General features: G+C 42.0%; 1 protein-coding gene across 1 annotated transcript in view; it reads right to left on the reverse strand.

The window, feature by feature from the left end:
* LOC135222937 (histone-lysine N-methyltransferase NSD2-like) overlaps positions 1 to 27,387 on the reverse strand; it is a 159,509-nt gene that overhangs the window by 124,690 nt on the left and 7,432 nt on the right. The window contains 2 exon segments of the mRNA XM_064261387.1: positions 6,124 to 6,252; positions 6,997 to 9,206. Coding sequence (XP_064117457.1) covers positions 6,124 to 6,252; positions 6,997 to 9,206 — 2,339 coding nt within the window.

Consider the following 27,387-nt stretch of genomic DNA (forward strand, 5'->3'; position numbering starts at 1 on the left):
ATAATGCTCAGAGTTAAGCATTTGGCTTTTAGGAAGCACAAAAAGGTTCCCTAATCCATCGTAGCCAAAGGAGCGCCACACCATGAGGTAGGGTGGATGCTTAACACTAGTCACGGTCAGCTGCAAGTCACACGCTGACTAAGTATGTGACTTTCACACCTTCGTTCCCTTGCTCTCACTGATGCAGAACGTCGCTTCATTGGTCCAAAGGACCTTATGCAACTGTACAAGGTCCCAGTCCTTATGGTCCTTGGTAAATTGGACACGACAGCGATGTTGCTTAGCAGTTACGAGGGGCTTGACTCGAGCTTTCACCTTGGAATATTTCAGCCTCTTCCAAATATCATCTTGAATTTCCCTTACAGGGACGTTTCTAAGAAGTTTAGGGTTCTTTTCTTTCAATTCCTTTGCAGTAATTGAAGGATTAAGGTCCAACTGACACTTTTAAAAGACTTTAAAAGTCTTCACAGGAATCTTCAGGGGCCTTCCCCGACCATGTTTGTGTTCAGGGACCTCATCACCTCCTCCTGCCTGGCGCCATCTTTGAAGCAGCCGCGACACTGTCTTCTCGTCCATACCGGTAATTTCTGCAATTTCTTGTTTGTTTTTACTGACTTTATGGAGTTCAACAACTCTCACAATATTATCACGTTTGGGAAATTTACCAGGTATCACTCTAAGGGTGTGGTAGACCCCAAAACTCATGGCACAAAAAGCCTAAACAAGTAAGGAATAGACCGCCGTCAAAATCATTCCACTCCCCTAGGCCAAAAATGAAACACTAAGTGTTGGCTATGATAACCACACAAGCATGGATGGATGAACAAAAGGGCCAATTAGTCATTTTCTCCTGGCCAATTTTTTTGGGGGGTATGTGATGTGAGTCCCAAAAACGCTGAAATACCTAAGAATTCCAAAAATTCTCTAGACAAATTGCGCTGATTGTATATAGATAAGAGCAGAAAATAGGCAATTTTCGCTTATCGTCACACTTTGAAACGGAAACCCCGCCAATAACCGGGCACTGCCTGTATATAAAATTTTAAAAATACATATCCCCTTCCTCTGCGCAGTGTACACTCCAACACGTTTATATGAAGTTCTCTGTCCTCGCAACTCCACTTCCCTGAAATCATCAGCTCCTCCATGTGGGCGCCCCAACCTTCGAGTGACGCATCCGAGAACAGCAAGAGGTCTGGAAAGGGTTGCTGAAGGGGAACTCCCACAGTCAGATTGTTGTCCTGCACCCACCACGGCAGGTCTTTCCTCACCTCTGTCAACAAGGGAATTTGCTCGTATGGGTGATCTACTACTGGAGACCAAAACTCCTTCATCCTCCATTGCAATGATCGAAGGTGCAGTCTCCCGTGTGGTACCAGCTTCTCCAAGGAACTTACAATTCCCAGTACTACTTGCCACTGTTTTGCTGGCTGTGTTTGTTTTTTCAGAAAGGCATTCACCACTTGTTTGCATTTCTCTACTCTCTGGTCTGCTGGGAACACTTTAGCTTTTACTGTGTCTATAATCATACCCAGATACACCAGCCGGTGACTTGGATCCAACTTTGACTTCTCCTGATTTATCACAATGCCTAGTCTGTGACAAAACTGCAGAAGGGTAACCCTGTCCCAAAGTAATTTTTCTCTGGACTTTGCTATCACCAGCCAGTCGTCTAGGTATCCTATTAGCCTGATCCCTTGAGCATGCGCCCATGTCGACGCGAGACTGAATACTCTTGTAAAAACTTGTGGAGACGTTGTCAATCCAAAGCACAGGACTCTGAATTGGAAAACTTTATCTGCAAGACTGAAGCGGAGAAATTTCCTGGAAGATTGATGGGCTGGGATCTGAAAGTATGCGTCCTTCAAGTCTATTGTCAGCATAACGTCCTTGTCCCTGACTGCTGCTAGAACGGTCTTTGGGGTCTCCATTCTGAATCGGGTTTTCCTTATAAACAGATTCAATGTTGACAGATCTATTACTTTCCTCCAATTTACGTTGGCTTTGGGGACAAGGAAAATGCGGCTGTAAAACCCTTGACGGAAGCGATACTTGTTCCACAGCTCCTTTTCCATCATCTTCTTCACTTCCTCTTGCAGAATAAAAGCTTTCTGAGATTTCCGAGCACAGGAGAGGTGCAGTAATGGTTGTTCTGTCAAGGGTGGGGTCACTTCGAACGCAATCAAATATCCGACTCTGAGAACATCCACCGCTCACTGCTCCACTCCAAATTCCTGCCACACCTTCCAGTGATTTGCCAGGCAAACCCCCACTGGTGTGGCTGAGTAATGAGAGGCGCCCATCCTATCGTCTTGAACCTCTCCCCCTGCCTCTAAAACCCCTTCCTCTGTTGGGTCTATTGTGAAAGGGCCGACGAACTAACTTCTTTGGGGAAAGGGGGTCTTGTTGATCTGTTAGAGATGTTATGTCTCACTTATTCCTTACGAGGTGTTTGCTGATGTCTTACCTCATTAGAATTAGCCTGGCTTCCAGATGTTTTCCTAACTGCCTCCTGGACGAATCTATCTATAGCATCTTCCAGTATGCCCTCTGGTAAAAGCAATTGCGACTCTAGGATATCCCCTTTCCTCATTGCTAACAGGGAATCCAAGTCAGTAGTGCGGCTTAATCTAGCCAATGCTGAATCTCTCCTCATCAATAGGATATAGCCAAAACATTGGCACTCAAATTCGTCAAGTACACAATTGCTTTGGAACCTGATTGTAGCAATCTGATAAACATTGTCTCATCCACTACTTTTCTTGTTACATCAGAGGATGCAATTTTTGCCACTACTGTTGACCAAAGGTCTAACCAAGAAGCAGTCTGAAAGACAGAAGAAGCTGTTGCTTCCAAAGTAGCAGCCTCCTGACAAGTCATTGACGGGCATTCCATCTTAACTTGATCCAAGGTTAATCCAGGTTTTAACCTTACCACATCTGGGTTAATTTGTCTAGATAGCAAAGGAACCATAGGTGTCGCATAATATTTCCTGCTTCGTCAATAGCGGGGGGATAAACTTAAATGGTCTATTTGATCTTAAACGAATTATCCCTTCCAGCAATCCGTGCATTGACATGCTGTAAAACTGACTCCACATGACTTGAGCAAGGTAATTTATACGACACCTTCGTATCCTTTTTCAGTCCAAATACCATATCGATTCCCGGAGGAAGCAAACTGGCAGGTGCCTCCGTGCTCCTTGAAAGGTTATTGAAGTGACGAATCAAATCAACCACCTCTGCATACAAAGCCAGAAACTGGTTTTCCCCTTCCTCCAGTTCCAACGTATTGTGTTCGGCCGCAGGAGAAGCTAGTTCACTCCTATCCTCTGACAAACGTTTGTGCGCGTCATGGCCGTCCGACCCTATGACCACGGCATCTTTGATCTCTGATGGCCGATGTTGGCTCAATCTCGAATAGTTAGTAGGAGAACGTGACCGCCTAGCTTCTTCTCTATTCACAGATCTAGAGCAAGAACTCCGTCTACACCTCCAAGATGAAGGTTCTTCCGAAACCGACCTAATTTCCTCTCTATCCCTATTAATATCATTCAAGGTCATTTGACAATCATCTCCGATGGCCGTCGGGGAAGTCGGCCTTGATCTCCCATCGAGGCGAACAATGCCTTACATCAGCGCATCAGGAGAGGTTACCAACTCTTTATTATTCGACCTTTTAAAGGTCTTACAAGCAAAACTGGTATACGTTCTCCATTCTTCGTTGAATACTGCCCACTCACTGTTGATTTTACCAATGGCAGTGGATCTCTCCTAAACGCTTTGTCTTCACTGCTGGCATCTCTGCAGTGGCCGCTATCCCAGCAACTGATGATGTTTTCACTTGTTCAGACGCCTGTAAATGACTTCGTCCATTAGTGTTAAGCTTACCAGCCACTGCCTTCTTTACTTTGTTGCCGACAGGAATGTGACAGTCCTGGCTCGAAGATGAAGAAGAATTTACTCTTCTTCTCTTGGCCCGAGGATCAGCCACGAAGTCCCGTATCCTCCAACGCTTGACTGGTACACTCAGTGAAATCACTGAATTTTGCGATGACGCCGAACTAGAGGAAGAAGACGAAGAACAAGACGATTCACGTCTTTTCTTTTTGTCTTTCTTATCAATTTTGTCCTCTAGAGCTTGTAATCTCTTCATGACTGTGTACCAAAGAGTCAGAAAGACCAAAGAGTCAGCAAGTGTATTCGTCTCCGGAGGCAACGAAGTAGTGAGAGAAGCAGTAGGCTGTGACGTCATCGCGTCAGCCATGTTCGCATGTGATGCCAGTTGTGACGTCACCACTCTTGTAGGGAGAGAGAGAGCGGCTGCTGCTGGAAGCCCTGCGTTTGCTGCAAAACTGCTTCCAACGTTGATGATGTTATCATTGCCGTGGCATTAGCTCCCATAAAATGCAGGCCAGGGCGATGAGGAACATTCATCATTGTCGAGCGCGGGTGGATACGTGACCCCATATAATGAGTAAGCAACCCCTCCAAGGTTGGTACGCCTCATAGGCCTAACGCTGACCATGTTCCTTCCATTCTCTGCGCATCGGGGGCAGACACCTGCAGGGAATGACGGAGCGTAATTATGCATAAAATTACCCAAAACCCCTCCTGGAGTTTCTAATAACGAATCGTTAGAAGAAACTGAAGGGGTATGGGAAACATCAAAAGAAGGTGACGAAACATATGGAGCAGTCTGGTGTATTGCCGATACAAAAGAAGCCAATGACGCTTGGTCATCCAAAGATGGTGGCGTCTCCTTTCTTTTGTACTGGCCCTTCCCATAAAACTTCCTCCACTGTTCCACCGACCAACCACGACAAACTGAACTAGAATTAGTAATAGTACATACATTTTCTCTGCACCTACTAAACGTTGGATGTGGATCTGTAGAAAGTGATGTCAAAAATCTTGAACAAGGAAACCCACCCACTCCAGGGCATTTCCTTTCTCTTGCGAGAATCTGAAGAAATTTCCGTTGGAGAAGCAAAATTCTCCATTTCACAACATACACAAACCTAGCAGATCACATCCACACTTAGATCACCCAGAGAGAAAAAGGGAAAATATGAATAAAATCGGGCAAACTAAAACGGCTTTAAAATAGATGGAAAGTAATCACATCCTATCTTAAAGGCGGTAGGAAAGTAACTGATGGGTCATGAGACGCTAAGGGCATTCTGGGAACTACAATACCCTGTGACCTAGTATAGATGCCAATAGTCCCTAGATCTCACAAGTTTGTTATCAATTCTACCAGTTTCAAACTTGGCGCTAGTATTATTCTAATGTTAAGACCAAAGGTTTATTTCATATATGAACAAACAAAGTTTGAGCAAGCTTTTATATCCTTAACCTAGCTGATAGTTTTATATACAAGAAAATAAAATTTGTTGGAACAAAATTGAATACGTACTGATGATAAATTAAGACAAAGCACAGCAAACCAGTATATCTTATTTCTCCCTCACAACAAAGTTGCCACCTCTTCAGTCTCAAGGATGGTTATATTGTTTTTGCTATTTTATGTAAATGAGAATTTGTTCCATTTATTAAAAGCAGATCATGCATACACTTTAACTGATGTAACTTTTTTTTTTTTTTTTTTTTTTTTTTTTTTTTTTTTTTTTTTTTTTAGGTTTCTTGTTTTCATTTAGCAACTTTTATTTATCTTGAGTTTGTTTTTTTAGTTTTGTTGGCTATTGTAATTCACCAATGTAATGGTTTTCTGTCACTGTTTTATTTTCTGAGTATTTTTTTATGGTAATGTAGTTTATAAAATTATTATTCTCAAGTGTGACCTTTCTTTGATCTTGTATTTTACTAGTATAAAAAGGCATTATGTTTTGGTGTTTTGCCTCTAATTAAAGTCGAAAACAGCTTAATTTGTTAAAAGGTGAAAAGTCCCAAGGGAATAAAAAATGTTGACTAAAGCACTTGATTGGCTGCGCCTGCTGACGGTTAGAGTCCATAGGAATCAATCTCTAGCAACTATTTTGATGTTGATTAATTTTTTAAGCAGTCTTTCAACTAAGAAGTCTAAAAAATACTGCGACTTAAATAAATTTTTACACAATAAAAACCCTTCAAACTAAAGCCTAGAAAATCATCAATTACTTACTCCTAAAATGCTTGAACTCAGCATTTCCTTGTTCTTGATTTGATCAATTTTCTGTTTCTTGGCTTCCACAGAAACATCCATCAACTGTGGCTTCCTTACAGTTCTTCCATATTTGGTCACAGACCCAGACTGGGGGAGAGGAAAAAAAATTAATAATTTTCAATGATCATGCAAAGGAACAACTAAAAGTTAGGCCCAATACTACAGTAACTTTTAAAACTTTACTAAAATATGACTACCAAGTGAAAAAGCTTTACATGGATATCTTTGGAAATTTATTGCATTTCTAAAGTCATTCCAAAACGGAATGAGCTCTCTAGCTCCAAGTGTAGTTAATCTCTGCACATCTGCCAAATCTATAACAACTGATTGATAAAACCACTTCTATTACAGATATCAAAAACCTCTTCCATTATGCAGAATTCTAAGTCAATTACATAAGTTCATGAATAATTGTTTTTTTATGCAAGAACATGAAATGGAATTGGATTTTCCATCAACATGGCACCTCACTTTGGGGCTGTTGCCAATACAGGCAGTCCCTGGTTATCAGCGGTCTTTGTTAATGGCGATAGTGTTTTATGGCGCTTGTCTAGCACCATAAAATCGGCAAAAAAGCTAACCAAACACAAAATGTGAAACATTAAAATCAATAACTATGAAAACAAAGTGAAAATGCTACAAATCAAATTGCCATAGCAGCTAAAGCCACAGTACTTTAATGCCTAAAAATGAAAGCCATAATATAAGGTATGTAGAGAAGTAAATAAATACTACATTCTATCCAGTTCTCTGCTGATTCACCACCTTATTTCAGCCTAAAATATAATAGTTAAAATATAGCAAAAAGTAATGAAAATTTAAATTACATACCTCTTCCTCTTTGGATGAAGATGATGTACACTTTTTGGAAGACTCAGGCGACTTTCTACTTTTGGGAGGAGATGTACTTGCCACTGCAGTTGTTTTACCACTCTTAGGTGTGCTTGGGGCATTTACAGGTGCCACAACACAATCCTTACTTTTTGACACCACAGGAGATTTTGCTGACTTGCTAGTAGAAAGACCTGATGCAGTGGCATCATGCATACTCCTCAGCCTTCTCACAGAAGTAACTGGAGGCACTATTGAAGGTTCATTAGTTTGTTTTGCTGTATTAACATCATCAATTGGGTCATTAATTGGGGCAATATCTGAATTTTCCTTTGAAACTTCCACTTTTGCATCTACATCAACTGTATCTTCTTTTGCAGATTCTGTTGGCACAGATTTTGTCAAAACTGATGATTCATTTGATTCTTTTTCTGGGCAGGCAATATTTTTGGCAGATCGAACTCTTGAGTTTTTCTTCTTGGGTAACAAAGAATTCTTAATTTTCCACACGTCAGATCGTCTTCGTAACATTCTCTCCGAAGAAAAATTAATTGGTGGTTCATTTTCTCTAAGAAGAGAGAGTTCACTACGTCTAGGTATGCTCAGTCTCCTCTGTTTTTCAGCTTGTTTAATCTTTTCAACATCATCTTCCAGACTACCTTTCAGCTCTTCTTCCTCTTTATCAAATTTTCCTTGATTATCCATCCATACATCTGCTTTTAATTCCTTTTTCTGAATAGATTTTCCTTTATGATGAGTCTTGTTCTCACTTTTTGGTGAGGTTTTCTCTTCCTTAGATGGTCCTCTTAAATCTACATTAACATAACCAACAGCCTCACCAGATACCACACTTTTGCTTAAATTATTTTGTACTATATCATTATCACCTTTGGCTGCTGACAACTGTGTATTTCTGAAAATATTTACATCAACCTGAAAATCTTTGTCTGGGCTAGACTCTGTACAATTTAAGTTCCCATTATGAATAACATCATTCATTACTTCGTCTACCTTACTTTTGCTTTTACTTTCACTTTTGCAAAGCTTTGTTTTCTGCTCAGGACTTGTGGTCTTACCACTTCCTGTTATGCTCTTAGATTTTTTTGGACTAGTTGTAGAAGTTATTTTCCTCAACTCATTGAAATTTATGGTACCGAAGAAAAAGCCATCTTCAGTTTTGCGCTTCCTTGTTCTACCATAGCGACTTGTTGCTGCTGTCAGAAACTCTTCCTTAAAGGCTTGCTTCAACTCTTGATCTGAAACAACACCCATATCACTTGTCTCTACAATTTTAGGCTGCCTATTCTTAACAGGTTTAGCCTCATTTTGCAATCCATTTATGGATTCCTTTTGCTCACACTTTCTGGGAGATTTGTGTGAATCATTCATTTCTGACTCTAGTGTTTCTGCAGCATCTAGAAATTCCTGATTGGTTATTTTGTAAAAATCTAATTTTGGTGCAGGGTGCTGTACAGGTGGCAGTGGGTTTGAGGGAGGAGACAAAGATGAAGGTGGTTGGGAAGGTGAAAGAGATGGAGAAGGAGCCATTTCTGGACGATATGTGGTAAGATTACCATATTCGTCAAAACACAAGACTGATTCTGAAGATAAACTTTTAGTAGATTTCTCATCCGATATTAAATTTGCATTTTTTATTTCTTCCTGGCTCTCTGGTACTGATGGATCCTCCTCATTGGATTCTGTTTCACTCTCTGATGACCCTTGATCAGCATTAACTGCACTTTCACTATCACTTCCCCACATGTCTAGATCTTCATTTCTTTGGTGTGATGGTTGCCATCCAGTTAGACCTTTTTCTATAGGTTCTTCATTGTGAATCAACTCAGCCTTACCCTTTGAAATAACACAATTATCCTCATCTTCCTCATCCTCATCAAGGTCATCATCCACCTCGTCATCATCATCATCACCATCACCATCATCTGTTCCTTCAACATCCTCCTCACTTGCTGACCATTCCCGACCAGCAGGTTTCTCTATGTCTGAAGCATCACTCTCCTGTCCTGAGTCATGCTGTGGGGTTTCCTGTTCTTCTGATGACATTACACACTGAGGTAACTCTGTATTTTGTGGAATACTATTGTAGCTCCCAGAGATACTGGAAGGTAACATCAAGTTGTTGTAACCTAGAGGTTGATCTGATATGGCTTCATCCATGGGCCCATCAGGATTACTGTCATCAGGAAAACCTGCCAATACACAAAATTAACAAGCTTTCTTTTAGCACATATCTCTACATATGTACATATTAAAGGTAACAAAATAAAGGATTACCTTAGAATAAAAAAGCTTCATTAGACCACAAAACATTGAAAACCTTTCCTCGTTCAAACAATAGAACAATATGAGAAAATACACATGCAACAGACTAAAAATTTTTACATACCGTATATACTCATGTAAAACATGATCTCTATCATACGACCCCTAAATTTTCACCCTTAAAAAATTATTTTATCATGTATCTCACATATCATGCAAGTTAAATTTACAAGACCAAATAACAACAGGCTAACCTCTTTTCTTCCTCTTTATCTATTCCATTTTTTAGTTAGGCTAACCTCTTTTCCTCCATTTCTTTATTTATCCCATCTTCTAGTAAGTTTAAAAAAGTAAAAGAAATGCCAAAAGTATTGTTAGTAATGTTATACTTGTTGTGTAAAAGCATACAGCCAGAAACCGCTGATTTACTTAAACCTAATAAGATAACAACAGCGTTTTTGTTTTGATTTCAACCATCATACGATAGCAAAAAAATTACCGTAGTTATGTTACAAATAACGTTAAGGAGAATAGGGCTGATACTTTATACACTACTATATCTTTACTCGCTATGGGGAAAAGATCAGCAAGGGGATATACTGCTAAATTGAAACCTAAGCATAAAGTTGGCCAATCCCTACATTCCCCACACCTATTCTAAAGATCACAATCTATATGACTGAGGCTGGCACAGCAAGTTTACTTAATTTATATTAAACATCCTGCTAACACAATATCTGCAGAACCTGACATTCTTAGCCTTACTTTCTGGGAAAGACATCCTGAGAAAAACATGTACAATATCATGAAAGACCGCAAACAGCCAAAACAATGAAATATCAACAGCCAGCCTGCTTAAGGTCAAACAACTGAAACACACCTGGTGGAGAACAGTTGATCTAGACAGTCACCCATGTCAACCAAGTAAAATTCTTTTTTATTTTTTAATGCTGATGCACCTGTTGGTACTAAGATAGAGCTATTTTTAACAGTAAATAAAATTCATATCAAATAAAGGAGCTTCTAGAAAAATGATATTGTTATTTTACAATAAAGTTTTGTACATACTTACCTGGCAGCATATACTTAGCTTACTCTCTGACGTCACGACAGAATTCAAAAACTCGCGGCTAACGCGACAGGTAGGTCAGGTGATCTACCTTACCCGCCGCTGGGAAGCGGGTGTAAGAACCAACATACCTTTCTTGCCAGATTTTTTCTCTCTTATACCTGTCTCCTGAGGGGAGGCTGGGCGGGCCCCATCAATCGTATATGTCTGCCAGGTAAGTATGTACAAAACTTTATTGTAAAATAACAATATCATTTTTGTACATGAACTTTCCTGTCAGACATATACTTAGCTGATTGACACCCTTGGTGAAGGGTACAAGACAGAAAAATAACAAAGAAAAGGTAAACAACACCTGTTGTAGGATAAAAATAACCTTGGTTCTTACCTGTTTAGGCTGAAGACTTCATAGATACTGTCTATTAGTCTGCATAGCCATAAGAGCTACAGCGAGGGCGTGACCTACAGCTGAAAAGACTCTTTGGGTCTACTAACGGGACTTGATATCCGCTTACTTAGTAGAATCCAAGTCGGATCATGTCAATGGGGGTTCGCCCTCTTCTATGACAGAACCTGTCCACTACCAACGCAGGGAGCTTCAAACCAAATCCGATCACCTAACCAAACTAAAGTTATTAGTATTACGAAACGAAAAAAGATGCCTACCTGCATCATTTTTCATACAACCATATGAACTCAATTAACAAAAAAAAAAAAGGGAAAAAACTACTAAGGATATGTTCCAGCTCCCTGCCCCAGCACCGAATCCGCCGATACGTACGGGCCTAACGCGAAGCACTCGTCATACGTAATACTGACGTCTTTTAGGTAGTGGTTGGCGAATACTGAATTACATCTCCAGAATGTAGTTTTCATCAGATTCTGAAGAGACATATTCTTCTTAAAGGCCAAGGAAGTGGCAATTGCTCTCACTTCATGAGCCTTGACTTTTAGGAGCTTGAAATGTTCTTCATTACAAGATCTATGTGCTTCTTTCACAACACTTCTAATAAAGAAAGACAGCGCATTTTTCGACAATGGTCTGCTGGGGTCCTTTACAGAGCACCATAGTCTGTCCTCAATGCCCTTAAGGGTTTTCTTCTTCTGAAGGTAGTATTTTAAACTCCTAACAGGGCAAAGAGTTCTTTCAGGTTCTTCCCCTACTAGGGCAGATAAACCACGAATGTCTAAGTTCCTTGGCCAAGGATTTGAGGGGTTCTCATTTTTGCTAAAAACGAAGGAAGGAAGGAACAAACCACGGAATCTCCTTTGAAACCTACCCTTCCTTCTAGGGCATGAATCTCACTAACCCTTTTAGCTTTCCTCATGAGATCTTTGAAGGAGGCTAAATGTGGTGGTTCAAACCTAGCGGACCTCAGGAAACGAAGAACCACATCCAGATTCCAACTTGGAACTTCGTTCGAAGTTTTCTTGGAAGATTCAAAAGATCTTAATAGATCATGAAGATCTTTGTTATTCGAAAGATCTAAATTCCTATGTCTGAACACCTCAGCCAGCATGCTTCTTGGTATCCTTTGATAGTAGATACTGCCAAACTGCATTTTTCTCTGAGGAAAACTAGGAAATCTGCTATCTGAGTCACAGAGGTACTGGAAGAGGAAAACTTCTGGTTCCTGCACCACCGGCGAAAGACGTCCCACTTCGACTGGTAGACTTTAAGGGTCGAAGGTCTTCTAGCTGAGGCGATAGCCTTAGCAGCTTTTGTCGAAAACCCCTTCGCTCTGACAAGACTTTTGACAGTCGAAAGCCAGTCAGATTGAGAGCGGGGAGGTTTCTGTGATACCTGTCGAAGTGGGGTTGTTTGAGCAAATCTTGTCTTTGTGGAAGTGCTCTTGGAAAGTCCACCAACCATTCCAGTACCTCTGTGAACCAATCTTGGGCGGGCCAGAACGGAGCTACTAGCGTCATTCTTGTCATCTCCGAGATAGCAAATTTCTTGAGGGTTTGTCCCAGTACTTTGAAGGGGGGAAAGGCGTAGACGTCTAGCCCTGTCCAATCTAGGAGAAACGCATCCACTGATACTGCTCCTGGGTCTGAGATCGGGGAGCAGTAAAGTTCGATTCTTGCGTTCTTTGCTGTTGCAAAGAGATCGATGTGAGGTCTGCCCCATCTTCTCCACAGGTCTTGGCATACCTCTGAGTGGAGGGTCCACTCGGAAGGCAGGAGTTGATTCTTCCTGCTCAGGAGATCGGCCCTGACGTTCCTTTCTCCCTGTACGAATCTGGTGAGAAGACTGATCTTCCTTGTTTGAGACCACAGCAGAAGATCCCTTGCTGTTTCGTACAGGGAGAAGGAGTGCGTCCCCCCCTGTTTTTTGATGTACGCCAAGGCTGTTGTGTTGTCCGAATTGACCTGCACTACTGCATTTCGGACGTGGGGTCGAAGGCTTTCAATGCCATCCAGACTGCCATCAACTCTTTCTTGTTGATGTGCCAGGACACCTGATCCCCCTTCCAGGTGCCTGACACTTCTCTTGTCCCGAGCGTCGCTCCCCAACCTGCTTCCGATGCGTCGGAAAACAACACATGGCTGGGGTTCAGCATGTAAAGACATTCCTTCCACAAAACGAAGTGGGTTGTTCCACCACCGAAGGTCTCTCTTGATTTCCCTTGAGATCTTGAAGGAGAACTCCAGATCTAGGGAGACGCCTCCAGTTCTGGTATAGGAAGAACTGTAGAGGCCTGAGATGCAACCTTCCTAGAGAAACGAATTGCTCCAGCGAGGAGAGTGTCCCCAGCAGACTCATCCACTCCCTCGCTGTGCATGCATCTTTCTCTAGGAAGGTCGTTATTTTCTCGTAGCAACGAGCTATCCTCTCTGGCGACGGAAAAGCCCGAAAAGCCAGAGAAGCTATCCGAATCCCCAGATAGATCCGCTCTTGACTGGGGATTAATTGAGACTTCTGGAAGTTCACCAGAAGTCCCAGAGAACTTGCCAATGTAAGGGTCTTTTGAAGGTCCTCCAGACATCTTTCTTGAGACTCTGCTCTGATTAGCCAGTCGTCGAGATAAAGCGACACCCTCACTCCCTCCAAATGTAGCCACTGCGCCACGTTTTTCATTAACCCCGTGAAAACTTGGGGTGCAGTCGATAGGCCGAAGCACAAGGCCTTGAATTGGAAGATGTTTCCTCCCATCATGAATCGTAGATACTTCCGTGAAGAAGGATGGATCGGCACATGAAAGTAAGCGTCCTGAAGGTCTAGAGACACCATCCAGTACCCTGGACGAAGAGCCGCTAACACTGAGGAAGTTGTCTCCATGGCGAACTTCCTCTTTTCCACAAAGACGTTCAGGGCGCTTACATCCAACACCGGTCTCCATCCTCCTGAGTTCTTCGGAACTAGGAATAGTCTGTTGTAAAAGCCCGCAGAGCGGGGATCTTTCACTAGTTCTATAGCCTCCTTCTCTAGCATGAGATCTACTGCTAGAGAAAGGGCTTGATTCATGATGGGGTCCTTGTACTTGGCTACCAACTCCCTCGGAGTTGTCGTCAATGGTGGTCTTGACGAGAAGGGAATGAGGTATCCTTTGCTGACAATCGATAGGGACCAATTGTCTGCCCCTTTGTGGGCCCAGACGTCGGCAAATTTCAGTAGTCTGGCACCCACTGATGTCTGGAGTCCTTGATCGCTATTTCTTCCCTCTGACTGACTTAGAGAAGGTTTTACCTCTCTTAAAAGGTCTAGTCCCTCTGGTTGCAGAACCTCTGACAGCGGGTCCTCCTCGAAAGGGCTCCTGTCTCAGAGGAGTCTCTTTCTTGGCCTTGGGCTGGAAGACAGAGCGAGGTTTCCTGGCCGCCTGGGCTAACATGTCCTGAGTAGCCTTAGCTGAAAGGGCACTCGAGACATCTTGAATAATTTTCTTGGGGAACAGAAGAGGAGAGAGTTGAGCATACATAAGCGAGGCCCTTTGCGCATGTGACACTGCCTTCGTGAGAAACGAACAGTAGACCGACCGTTTCTTAATCACTCCAGCTCCAAACAGTGAGGAGACTTCACTCGATCCGTCTCTCACTGCTTTATCCATGCAAGTGAGGACACAGTTAAGATCTTCAGGAGACAGAGAATCTGGGGTCTGGGTCTTATTAGCCAGAACACCTAAAGACCAATCAAGGAAGTTGAAAACTTCCAGGACTCGGAACATTCCCTTCAGTAGGTGGTCAAGTTCGTTCATTCCCCACGTAGTCTTGGCGGACAAGAGGGCGGAACGACGAGCAGAATCCACCAATGAAGAGAAGTCCGAGTCCGCAGACGAAGGGAGAGCGAGGCCTAAAGGTTCTCCCGATTCGTACCAGAATCCCAATCTGCCAGTCAGTTTAGACGGAGGGAAAGAAAAAACCGTCTTCCCTTTCTCTTCCTTAGAAAGGAGCCATTCCCCAAAACCTCTAAGCGCCTTCTTCATGGAAACAGTAGGTTTCATCCTTACACAAGACGAAACCTTCGACGTCTTCGAAGTGGAGAATAACGAAAGAGGAGAAGGGGGAGCCACAGGAGAAAGGATATCTCCAAACTCTTGCAGGAGTAACTCTGTCAGCCTCTTATAGGAGGAAACAGAGGAGTCTTTTGGTCCTTCTTCTTCTGAGGGGTCCTGTTCTTCCTGAGCTGAAGAGCCCTCATGATCCTTAGAGGCGCGACTATTCTTAAAAGAGTCTCTAGAGGAAGTAAGACGTATACGTCTTGGAGACAATGCTTCAGAAATGTGTCTACTTGCAACATCCTTCTTGTCTGGAGGAGTGCGTTTCCCAGATTCTTGGAGCCTAACAGGAGTAAGTCGGCAGTCAGGCGCAGAGCGCCTGTTTGAAGAAGAACTTCTATCAGGCTCTTGGCGCCTATCCAAAGGAGAGCGGCTACCAGGCGAACAGCGCCTGCCATACGAGAAGCGCCTACCAGGCTCTTGGCGCCTGAACCGAGGCGAGAGGATCTCTGGCGACGAGCGCCTACTAGGTGAGCGCCTACAAGGGGAGAAGCGCCTGCTAGGCTCTCGGCGCCTGACTCGAGGAGAGTGAAAGTCGGGAGAAGAGCGCCTGCCAGGAGAAACGCGCCTAACAAGCTCTTGACGCCTGTCCAGCGAAGGGCGCCTGTCCGATTTAGGGCGCTTGTCAACCGGAGAGTGGAGGCGAGACGAGGAGCGGCTACGAGGCGAGTAGCGCCTACTAGGCTCTTGACGCCTGTCAAGGGGAGCGATCCTGTCTCGAGAAGAGCGTCTGTAGGGTGAAGATCTCCTACGCGCAGTTTGCTCCTTGTCCGAAGGAGAAACCTGTCTGCCCGGCGAATGGCGCTTAGACGCAGATGTGATCTTGTCCGAAGCAGAAAGTCTCCTGCGAGAATCCGAACGCACAGGTGAGCGCGCCGCTTCCGTCGAATAGCGAGAGTCAGGAGAGGGGAGCCTGGACTTCTTTACAGGAAGCGAGACGTCCTTCCTACGACGAGAAGACACGCAAAGAGAGCCAGCCAGAGCCGAAATCTGCGCCTGAAGGTTAGCCAACACCCTTGCAGGAGAATTCACAAACTCGTGAACAGGTGACGAGGCTCGATCTCCGCTCGGGGAACGATACTCCTGAGATCTCTTACGCTTCTTCGCTTCCACCTCAGGCTCTTCCGAAAAAACTTCAGGGCTGGAAGGGCGGGCGCAGGGAGCGTTCCAGGCTCTCTTCGAAGGGCGCGAGGCTTCCGAAGAGCTCCATCCTCGTTTAGGAGAAGGCGAAGGCGAAGACGAGAAGCATTGGCGCAATATTTCTCTCTTGGAGCGATCCAAGGTAGCCTGGGAACGATCAACAGGAGCTACCGAGGGGACGCCTGACCGTTGGGGATGCTCCCTAACCTTCCTGCGGCTTTCGACTTTCCTCCTCCACTGGGACTGGGAGTCTGGAAGAGGTCTAGGCCTGGAAGCATTAGGGAGCCGATCAGACGCACCCTCCACTGCACTGGGTTCACTGCACAAATCACTATTGGAATCACTCTTACCTTCTAATTGTTTGATTTTCCTCTCCATACTGCGAATGGTGGCTTTCATGGAGGCCACTTCCGAAGGCGCATCTTCGGCTTCGGTGCAGGGAGCAGGAGCTGAAACTGACAAAGGAGCTACTTCTAAAATAGGATTATCTATATCCAACTCGCTAATACGAGATCTACTACTGCTCCTGGAAGAAGCTTTCCTAACTTTATCCTTTTCAAGCTTCCTCAAGTAGGAAGACAAAGACTTCCATTCATCCTCATTCAGCTTTTCACATTCATTACAAGGGTTATTAAAGGTGCATTCATTCCCTCTACACTTCAAACATACCGTGTGAGGGTCTACCGCAGCTTTCGGTAGCCTCACCTTACACTCAGTCATACAACAAACTCTAAACATAGCAGTTTTCTTAGTATCAACATCAGACATCATGAATCCAAGAAAAATCCAAAGAAAAGTCCAATAACTGTCCACAAATCGCGAATGCCAGGCCAAAAGATCGGGTACTTCACCAAAAGTCCGTAGAAACAATCCAGGGCGAAAACGAGAAAAGAATCCAACTGTCAAGAGGTACCGACAACAGGTGTGGTCGACACCGACGACAGAAAAAATCTGGCAAGAAAGGTATGTTGGTTCTTACACCCGCTTCCCAGCGGCGGGTAAGGTAGATCACCTGACCTACCTGTCGCGTTAGCCGCGAGTTTTGAATTCTGTCGTGACGTCAGAGACGTAAGCTAAGTATATGTCTGACAGGAAAGTTCATGTACAAAATAGGAAAGTTAAAGGCAGAAATAGGCATCAAGGAGAAGAATGTTGGCTGAGTGGGCAAAAATTTCAAAACGGGCCAGTCACTTATGCGAGAAGGAAAAACGACATTTTATAAATTACCAAGTAGTAATTACATTGCTTTTAGTTTTACTTGCTGGCGGCGGAAATTTTGAAATTCGTGGGTCACGCTATTTTGTTTTGGGTAGATAACTAACCCCACCCACCTTTGGGGAAAGAGAAGAACAACTAGCAAGAGCTTCAATTTGTTTATACCCTTATGTCCATGTGAGCGGGGAGTGGGCTCCACTTATGTAATTACTAGATAAGCATAAATAAAACCTTATTTTATCATGAAAATGTCATTTTTATATAAGAACCTTACAAAGTAATTACATTGCTCATTCCCACATTGACAGGAAGTGGGTTGCATAAATGTACATATCTACCCAAATACATTAAGAATGGTAAGGGATTGAGAACAGAAATATTTGCTAGCATTAATGTAATGCTTGTTGTTGTTTCCTTGCCTAATATGAGAGCTGCAGGAAAATACTACCTCTGGTTGGCGCTCATCATATCTCATAATGGCGCGGCTGTATAGCCAAGGGTCACCTACTATGCAGTGGGTGCTTTGTAGCAATGGTTAATACCAATTGTTACCAAAGAGAGATATGTTGTTGCTGCCTGGGGAGCAGTACAAACTATATATATATAACCAAAAAAATATTGTCATCGATACCACAAAACAGAATTAAAAACCACTGCCCAACCATACAGACTGGAGGTTACTCTGGGTACACAGTACTACCAGGATTCCTTAAAAACTCAACACCCTTGTTTCAAGGCAAAGAGAAAAATAAAAGGAAGGGCTGCTTCACAGCCGTTTTCCCCAACACCACCAGCCAATGCAAATGGTCCTAATGTACTGCAATTATTAAATATAGTTTCTATATTCTTGTAAATAATACAGTGGCATCTCGACATATGAAAGTCCCAATTTACGAAAAATCCAAGTTATGAAAGCAAAGATGAAGATTTTTTACCTCTGCTTACGAAAATAATTCAGGTTACGAAAGGGTGTTACTGTACAGTCCCGAGATTCGCCCGGACCACCGAGAACAATTTTAAAACTCGAGCGCCACAACTGAGTAGACTCACCACCATCCTCTCGCTCTCCCATTGGTTCCTGATGCTAGTCACCGCCGTAAGATCCTGCTCTCCTATTGGTCAGCATCTATCCCATCATGCCACTACAAAAGGCGTCGTTCGGCCACTTCGTCGTATCAGTGTTATCATATGCACGCAGAATTAGTTTGTTCACATATACGTATTTCGATAGTTAACGTAAATTCGTGTTAGTGATTTCGCTTTCTACTTGTATACTTTATTGTGTTGTGTGTGAACTTAATTAGCCATGGGTTCCAAGAATGTTGCTGAAGTTCAATGAAGAGAATGCTTTCTATGGAGACTAAGATGGAGATAATTAAGAAGTATGAAGCTGGCATGCGGTTGAGTGTGATCACTAAGGAATACGGCCGAAATCCATCGACGATAGGCACCATCCTCAAGCAGAAGGAAGCCATCAAAGCAGCTACACCTTCCAAATACATGACTATTTTGTCCAACAAGAGGAGCCACGTGCAAGATGAGATGGAGAGGCTGCTTCTTGTATGGATTCAAGACAAAGAAATCGCTGGCTATACGAGGCCAGTGCTATTTTCGGTGATCTGATTGCCCAGGCCGAAGACGACGGAGGAGAAGGGACATCGACAGCAACCCCAGACTTCAAGGCTTCCCGTGGGTGGTTTGATAAATTTCGTAAACGGACTGGTATCCATTCGGTGGTGAAGAAATTGAAATTTTGTAAAACAAAGTATAAGAGTAAAAAAAAAAAAAAATAAAATAAAAATGCAAAAATAAAAAATTTAAAAAAAATATAAAATATTTAATTTCAAGTTTTTTGTAGTTTACTGTTAATGTTTTCTGCCATTTTTTAATGTGTTTCGTAAAGTTAAGTGTTCATGTTTTCTGCCATTTGTCCTCCTCTTCTGTCGCCACTTTCGAAGATCGCCTCACTCGAAAGGTAAGGTTCCACATTTTACTACATATGTACGTACAGTATTTCTTGTACCATGTACACTAATACACTTTATTTACAGGTCAGTCAGTTAGGTTAGGTATTGAATGGTCCAAATTGTTGTATTTCATTGTTTATTGGTCAATTTAGCTTTATTATAAAATTTACTGTGGTGTTTTTGTAGGGCTTGGAACGAATTAGTCAATTTACATGTAAAACATGGTTCGAGATAAAAAAAAATCAGGTTACATAGGCCACTTCGGAACAGATTAATTTCGTATCCTGAGGCACTACTGTATTGTGAAGCAAATACTGACTTGCATTTCCAAAAAGTTGCCTATAATATGGAGGATAGAAATAAATTACATCTTAATGCCAACGATGTGGCTCATGAGCTCTTATGTTACAAGAGGGAAAAGCATCATCTCCAATTAAGGAATAAGCTTCTGTGATAAGGTTTCTGAGGAAGATAGCCTGGCATTCTTCGACAAAGGACATGATGGGTTCTTGACTGAACACCATGAAGCACTTGAAGGTACACATATTCCTTCTATTATTTTAAAGCAATACTTAAAGAGCCCTCACAGGATGCAGAGCTTTCTTCTTATCTGGGCCTACCAAATCAAAAAGACTTTTAATGATAAAAGAGCGAGGCCAGGACTTCACAAGTGATTCTTTCTAAGCCAAAAATCCCAGGGAAAAGCAGCAGTCTACATTCTCTTGGGAGAAGCCTACTCTCTTATCTAAGGCACACACTTCACTTACCCTTTCTGCTGTTTCTAATGCTACAAGAAAAAGGGTTTTTCTCATTAAATCTCCTAAAGGGATTGAGCACATAGGCTCAAATCATGGATCGGACAACCATTTAAGAACTATATCTAAGTTCCATGGTACTACTACTACTAAATCCTTCTGTTTTGTGGTATCGAAAGATTTCATCAGATCCAACAAGTCCTGATTAGAAAAGAGGTCTTTAGCATGGACCTATAACCTTTGATCGTTGAAGCTGACAAGTTCCTAGACATTTTAAATAGAGCAGGAAATCTGCTATTTCCGCTACAGGTGTCTTAGTAAACGAAACACGATGCCCTTTGCACCAGGCTCTAAATACTGCCCACTAGTCTGATATACCCTGTCAGAAGACTGGCTTCTATATTCAGCTAGCTTGCGAAGCTTATCTTGAAAACCCCTTAATTCTAAGGAGTTTTCTGACATTTTGTAACATTTCAGGGCCGGTGTAGACAACCCAAATGAAACTGCTTGAAGAGGGGTTGTCTGAGTAGCCGATGATTTCAAGTTAGCAGTCTTGGAAGTCTGTCAGGCGGTCTAGAAGGTCCAGAAACCATTCCTTTGATGGCCAAAACAAGGCGATTGAAATAATAAACTTGTTCCAATGTGATTGCAATATGCTGATTACTTGGCTCACCATACTGAAGAGGCAGGAAGCCATAGAGGAACTTGTACAAACATTCCTGCAACATTAAATCTGTTGTCCAGGCTAACGGATCGGGGACTAGTGAGCAGAACAATGGGAGCCAATTATTTCTGGAAGTGGCAAAAAAGATCAAATACTGGAGTCCCCCATACCGTCCATACATTCTAGCAGACTTGAGGATCTTGAGTACACTCCGTGGGTAAAACCTGCTTCTGGCAGCTCATCCGCCAGGACATTTAGCATTCCTTCAACAAATCAAGTCAGGATCTCTGTGTGATTTTGGTTGTCCAAAGCAGAAGGCCTCTCGCTGTCTCGTAAAGGGAAAACGAGTGCATTCCCCCTTGGTTCTTGAAGTAAGACAGGACAGCTGTGCTGTTTTAATGGATTATCACTGTCTTGTCGTACATCTCCGATTTGAAATACTGATGTCCCCCCAGATGAAATGGCTTCAACTCTTTGACATTTACTATGTGCCAATTCTCTGATCCAGTGACCATGTCCCAGTCTTCTTTGCTCCCTAAAAGACCAACCCAACCTAGATTCTACACATTTGAGTAGAATTCTAAGTTGGGATCAAAGGAAGGAGAGACTTTCCTTGTGAAGGAAGTTAGGAAGGAAAATCTTCCTTTGATGCTCTACCAGAACAGATCTTCCCTTGTCTGGGAACTTTTTTCTGTTCCAGCTGATCCTTGAGACAAACTGAAGCGGTCTCATGCGTAGTCTTCTCTGCCTAGAATGAACTGCTCTATGGATGATAACGTTCCAGAAGGCTCAACCAATCATTTGCTGAGCAGTTCTCTACAGAAAGAAACAGGCCTCCAGCCCACTCATGTTTTGGGCATCACAAAATGAGGACTAGAACACTGGGGAGCTCAAGTTCTCTAAAAACTCAATCACCCCCTTCTTTACAAGATACAAAGCTTGTCTGAGAGGGCTAAAAACCTCTTTGAGCCTACAGAGTAGACTCTTAATGATACTGGTGTGCTGACCAAAGGAGGGTTTTCCTATGAAGGGAATAATATGACCCTCCTTCAGAACATTCACTATCCAGGGTTCTGCCCCTTTCTCCCAGATAAGGAGAAAATATGTCATTCTCATTTACAGAAGGAAGCTCTAGTTGAGGAATTTTTTATGGCCCGTGATACGAATCGGCCACTAGCACAGGATCTAGAGAAGGCTCTCTGCTTGCCACAATGAAAGGGGCATCTGCAAGGGAGAGACTGTCCTAGAAGCAAAGAGAGGACAAATACTTAGGCTTCCTAGATGACTGGTTCAAATTATCTGAGTGCTCTTTTCTGCAAATCTGGAGAAATACCAAGCACTGTACTCCGATGAAGTAAATGTTGACTGTTCATTGGGGGAAAATAGGAGTGTCAATTTCTGTGAGGGACTAACTCCCCTAGAGGTGTAAGAATGGTCACCAGAGTTCTCTCTTTTTCCGTACTCCCATTGTGTAAAGGTAAGCCAACTCCTGGGAGCCATCCCCAATACCTTTATCTGTACATGAGAGTACTCCTAAAGAGTTGGACGCATTAGCTTCTGGAAAGAATAGGACAGTCCTTTACTTTACAAGCCAGAGTGCCCAATGCACAGTACATACAGCTAAACATCTCCAATATGACAAATTTTAAAAAACATTTTCTATTTTTCATAGCTAACAAACTTGTGGTCCTAACAATAGGATAATTTTCAAGTGCCTACTGGAACCGGTTAAACAATCAGAGATTGTAAAGCAAGGAATCTCTGAAATCAGCAAAAGTGGATCTTCATGAAGTCAATGCTCTCAATGCTGAGAGTCCCTCTGGGAGGAGGCAGACACTCCCAGGGAAGGAGCTTCCCCTGTGACACAACAAATATCTCCTCTTGGAGAGTCTCGAATGAGGAGAACTGAAGATGGCTCTTCCTTGGTCCCTCTTCTCTGCTGGCCAATTATGTATCTACTTCACTCAATGCTTTCTTTGCAGAAGAACCACCATCTCAGGCAGCTTTGCAGAACTGGTAGCCTGTAATTCCATTAAAAAAAGGCAACAGCGGACAAAGACAGGGGTGCAGGTGTAAAGAAATTGGGGAAGGTAACCAGAACATGCCTTAACAAGGAGGAGAAAGCTGACAAACAAATGTCTTGAATAAGCACATCGTACTCTTCATCAGAGGAAACTGGAGACTTCAAATCTGGAGGGAAGTACTGAAGGAGCCTCCTTGAGTAGGCTTAAAATGCTATCCAACTTAGTCTGAATAAGGTCCACAACCATGGGTACCTGAACATTAGACAGCAAGATTTGGCTGAAGGACAAACTGCATAACAGTAGGTGCTGGACGACTCCCCACTTGCACTCAAAATGCAGGCGAAGTAGCTAAAATATCAACATCGAAAACAAGATGATCGGTGATGGGAGCTCTGGCAACTCTGGCTGTACGGGTGCTAATGAGTGCTCAGGTAAGAACGAGAGCTATACAGAGCTCAAGAGAAGAAGGGCGTTCAAGCACAAAAGGGCTATCACACACTAATGAGTGCATAGAAGTTCTGGGCTGCTCAAAACCAAAGGAAACTTCAAACACTCCAGGAAGTTCAGGCACTGGTGGCTGCGTAGGCGAAGAGTCTTTCGAAGAAGAGTGCCTACGAGAAAAAAGAGCACTTGGAAGCCAGACTCTGACTCCCCACTAAAGGAGGCACCAAAGAAAACTGCTCCAGACTGTCACAGTAACTGCAAGAAGGATGAGGGCTACAAGAGATTCCTTGAATCTTTTGCAAGGCACTACAGGAGAATATGACAATCATAGCACGTCTTCTAAGGAAAGGCTATGTACGTCCAAGGAAGGAAATGCCTTTCCAGTGGCGCTTAGCTGCAACCTGGGTTTACCAATAGGTCCAACCGAGGGGGCGACTACCTGGGGGCAGACCCCACCAACCTCCCTTAGGCTATCAGTTCGACTCCTCCCAGGTTTTGGGGAGTATGCCATTGACCTTTGCCAAGGAGAATCAGGCAGCCAGGTCCTCCACTAAACACCAGCACTAGGCACTTCCGGACGCTCCGAGTCACTTTATTGTCCATTAGGACTTTCACAGATGTTATATGGGCAATGACTTCCACTATTAACTCAAAATACTTAAAAGTTCTCAATTTAAGACTGTTCATGGGGTCAAGTTCAGTGCAAGGGAGCCAAGTTAAGGAGTGAGATGCACAGACGGAAGACTAGAAATGAGATCAACAGAAATCACAAGGACATCAACATCACCATTAGCGATAGCACTAGTGTTAGAATTAAGAGATTCCTGGCTAGCTGAGACTTACTAATATGTCTAGCAGACATCTTCCTTTTTTTATTCCTAGCCAGTTTATTTAAATGTGATCTCTAAGTCTTCCATTTCTTAATGTCCCAGTCAACATACTCGCTACATCTTAAATCCACTGAAAAACTCTGTCCCCTACAGCTTTAGGTGCAATACCTAAAGCTAGTTGAACTCGAGTCTGACATTTCAAAACAATCAACTAGTCAAAAACAGAAAAAAAGTAGTTATCTTGATTATTAAAATTTCAAAAGAAATCTAACTCTTATTTAACTATGCCAATAGGCTATCAAAGAAAAAATACTACTTCACCAACTGAAGGAAACACAATCTGAAAACAACGAATTCCAAACCAAGCTACTACTAATAACTGGATGTATAACCATCGGAAACAAATTGAAGCTCTTTTGCCAGTTATACCTCTCTTTTGCCAAAAATGGGCAGGGGTTAGTCATCTACCCAAAAACAAATACAGGTACTCCTCATTTAAGGACGTACTGGTTTTAAGACAACTTGGACTTACAACAACATGAAAAGAGAAAAAAAAATTGGAAATAAAAACATTGCCAATAATCTAGCCTAGCCTAGGTTTTGAAAACCTTGAAATCTACAGCTAAAACAATAAATAAGGCTTTAATATACTTTGTAAAGAAAAGCTATACAGTTACCATCCGAGTACGACCTGCGCGAGTTACGTCCACCCGTACTTACGACAGTGTCCGACGGGGTCTATTTTTTTATATTTGGCGGCGTTTACTGTTTGGCAGCGCGGTAGCGTAGTGCGTGCGGCGCGTATGACAGTTACGACGGCGCCGGCAGCACAGCATCCCAGACAGACTCATCCCAACCACCTCACTCACTGTCTAGACATTGTAGCAGTACTGTAACATTGTAGCAGGAACATTTTTTTCATTACACCTTTGCCATGGCCCCTAAGAGAAAGTCTGACTCATCAGAGAGATCTATGCAAGAAGTAATGAGGCCATACAAAGAAATCTACGATGAAAAGAAAAGCAGAAGATCCAAACGACACTTAGCATGTTTGTCAAACGAACACAAAAGCCCGCCTCATCCAGCATCGAAGCCACCCCCTCCCTACATCGGCCAACGCAGTAACCACCCCTTCCCCATCCCCTGCCTCGCTTGACTTAACAGCTGATCTTTCTTTCGACCGTGCGTATGAAGAAAGTGTTGATGACGTCGAACCAAGCACCAGTGAACATTAATTTTGAGTGTTGTTTTGCTTATTTTTTTACATGCATATGTATTTTCTATTTTGTACTACAGTACTGTATGTTTCTATTTTTGAACTTGTAACTTTTCCTATTTTCGTATTTTGATCTTCATTTGTATTTTTGTATAATAAATTCAACTGCAGTAATAAATATTTTTTTTCTAAAACCATATTATATTAAGATGTATGTACGTAGTATATCAACTAAGCAACTGAAAAAAAAAGCTAAATACATTGCACCTACAGTATAATATTAAAAATATCTCTATGATAAAATGATAAAGTGAAACTAAAAGGCATAAAAATGATAAATACATAAACAGCTTGTACGTATAGTACAACAGTAATATTATTCAACAGAAAAAGTATGATAAAAGTGAAACTAAAAGGCATAAAAATTATAAATAAACAGCTTGTATATACATATGCACAGTAATATTATTCAACAGAAATATATGATAAAATTATAAAAGTGAAACTAAAAGGCATAAAAATGATACATCAAACAGCTTGTATATACACAATAATATTATTCAACAGAAAAAGTTTACTTAAAAACAAATGCAACACATTCATATCATATGTCCTCGAGTACAGTATAATCTTCCACTTTAACCGAGTACTTATAATCCACGTGTCGGCCATTTTGGCTGGTATTTTCGACTAACGACCATTCTGACATACGACCTGTTGGTCGGAACGGATCTAGGTCGTAACTCGGATGGTTACTGTACTGCTGAACCTCTTAAAGTCGGCATTCAATGGTCTAGGAACTCCCCTGGTTGGCTTGGTTCAACCGCCATTATTTTGTTACGCAGCTGAACGGGTGGCGCCATGACAGCAAAAATTATGCCATATCTCCTTTGTGTTTTAGTGAGAAAAATCCTTAGTAATGAAAAGATAATGTGTGAATTCTTAGTAATGAAAGAAAATGTGTGAAGTCAAATATTTTCTATATTAACCCTCTTACGCCGAAGCGGTAAAAAAAAAAAATTGTCTCCCGTGTGCCGGAGGTGTTTCAGAGTGAGCGCGGAAGCGGAAAAAAATATTTTTTTTCAAAAAATCACAGCGTGCTTAGTTTTCAAGATTAAGAGTTCATTTTTGGCTCCTTTTTTTGCCATTGGCTGAAGTTTAGTATGCAACCATCAGAAATGAAAAAAATTATCATTATCATATATAAATAATGCGATATATGATAGCGCAAAAACGAAATTTCATATATAATTGTATTCAAATCGCGCTGTGCGCAAAACGGTTAAAGGTAACAAGTTACTTTTTTTTCGTTGTAATGTACACTAAATTGCAATCATTTTGGTATATAACACATTGTAAAACGATAAAAGCAACACAGAGAAAATATTATCACAAAATAATGCATGAATTCGTAACGCGCGGACGTAAACAAATATTTTTTCAAAAATTCACCATAAATCTAAATATTGTCCTAGAGACTTCCAATTTCTTTCAAAATGAAGACAAATGATTGAATATTACTATACTGTAAGAGTATTAGCTTACAATTGCAGTTTTTGACCATATCTGACGAGTTAAAGTTGACAGAATGTCGAATTTTTATATATATATATTTTTTATATGCAATTATTTCGGAAATAAGAAAAGCTACAACCTTCAAGTATTTTTCGTTTTATTCTACATGAAATTGCGCACATTTTCATATATAAAACTCTATGAAATGCCTAATATGAAACGGAGCAAATATTCCGAGAATGGGACGTATGCATTTCGGAGATTTGTGGCGGAGAATCCGCGCGCTGAGGGAAGGAAAGATTTTTTTTAAAATTCACCATAAATCTAAATATTTTGCTAGAGACTTCGGTTTCAAGATGAAGATAAATGACTGAATATTACTAGACTGTAAGAGTTTTAGCTTACAATTGCGTTTTTCGACCATTTCGGTAGAGTCAAAGTTGACCGAAGGTTGAAATTTTGGTAATTATCGTTATTTATATGAAAATATCTCAAAATTGATAAAAGCTACAATCATGAGTATTTTATTGTTGTATTCTACATAAAAATGCACACATTTTCATATATAATACTTCATGTAACGGCTAATTTACAATGGTACAAAAATTATGTCAAAGTGACGAAATAATTTCCGAGATGTGTCACAGATACTTTTTAGTGCGGCAAGAAAGAAATTCGTGCTTGCGCGCCTGCGTAACGATTGTAAACAAAACAACACCTTGATCTGTGAACTCCCAGCATCCCCCAAGGCGCGTGATTCAAAAGTTTTAGGC

Source organism: Macrobrachium nipponense, chromosome 8 (genome assembly GCF_015104395.2).
Source record: "Macrobrachium nipponense isolate FS-2020 chromosome 8, ASM1510439v2, whole genome shotgun sequence".
Lineage (NCBI taxonomy): Eukaryota > Metazoa > Arthropoda > Malacostraca > Decapoda > Palaemonidae > Macrobrachium > Macrobrachium nipponense.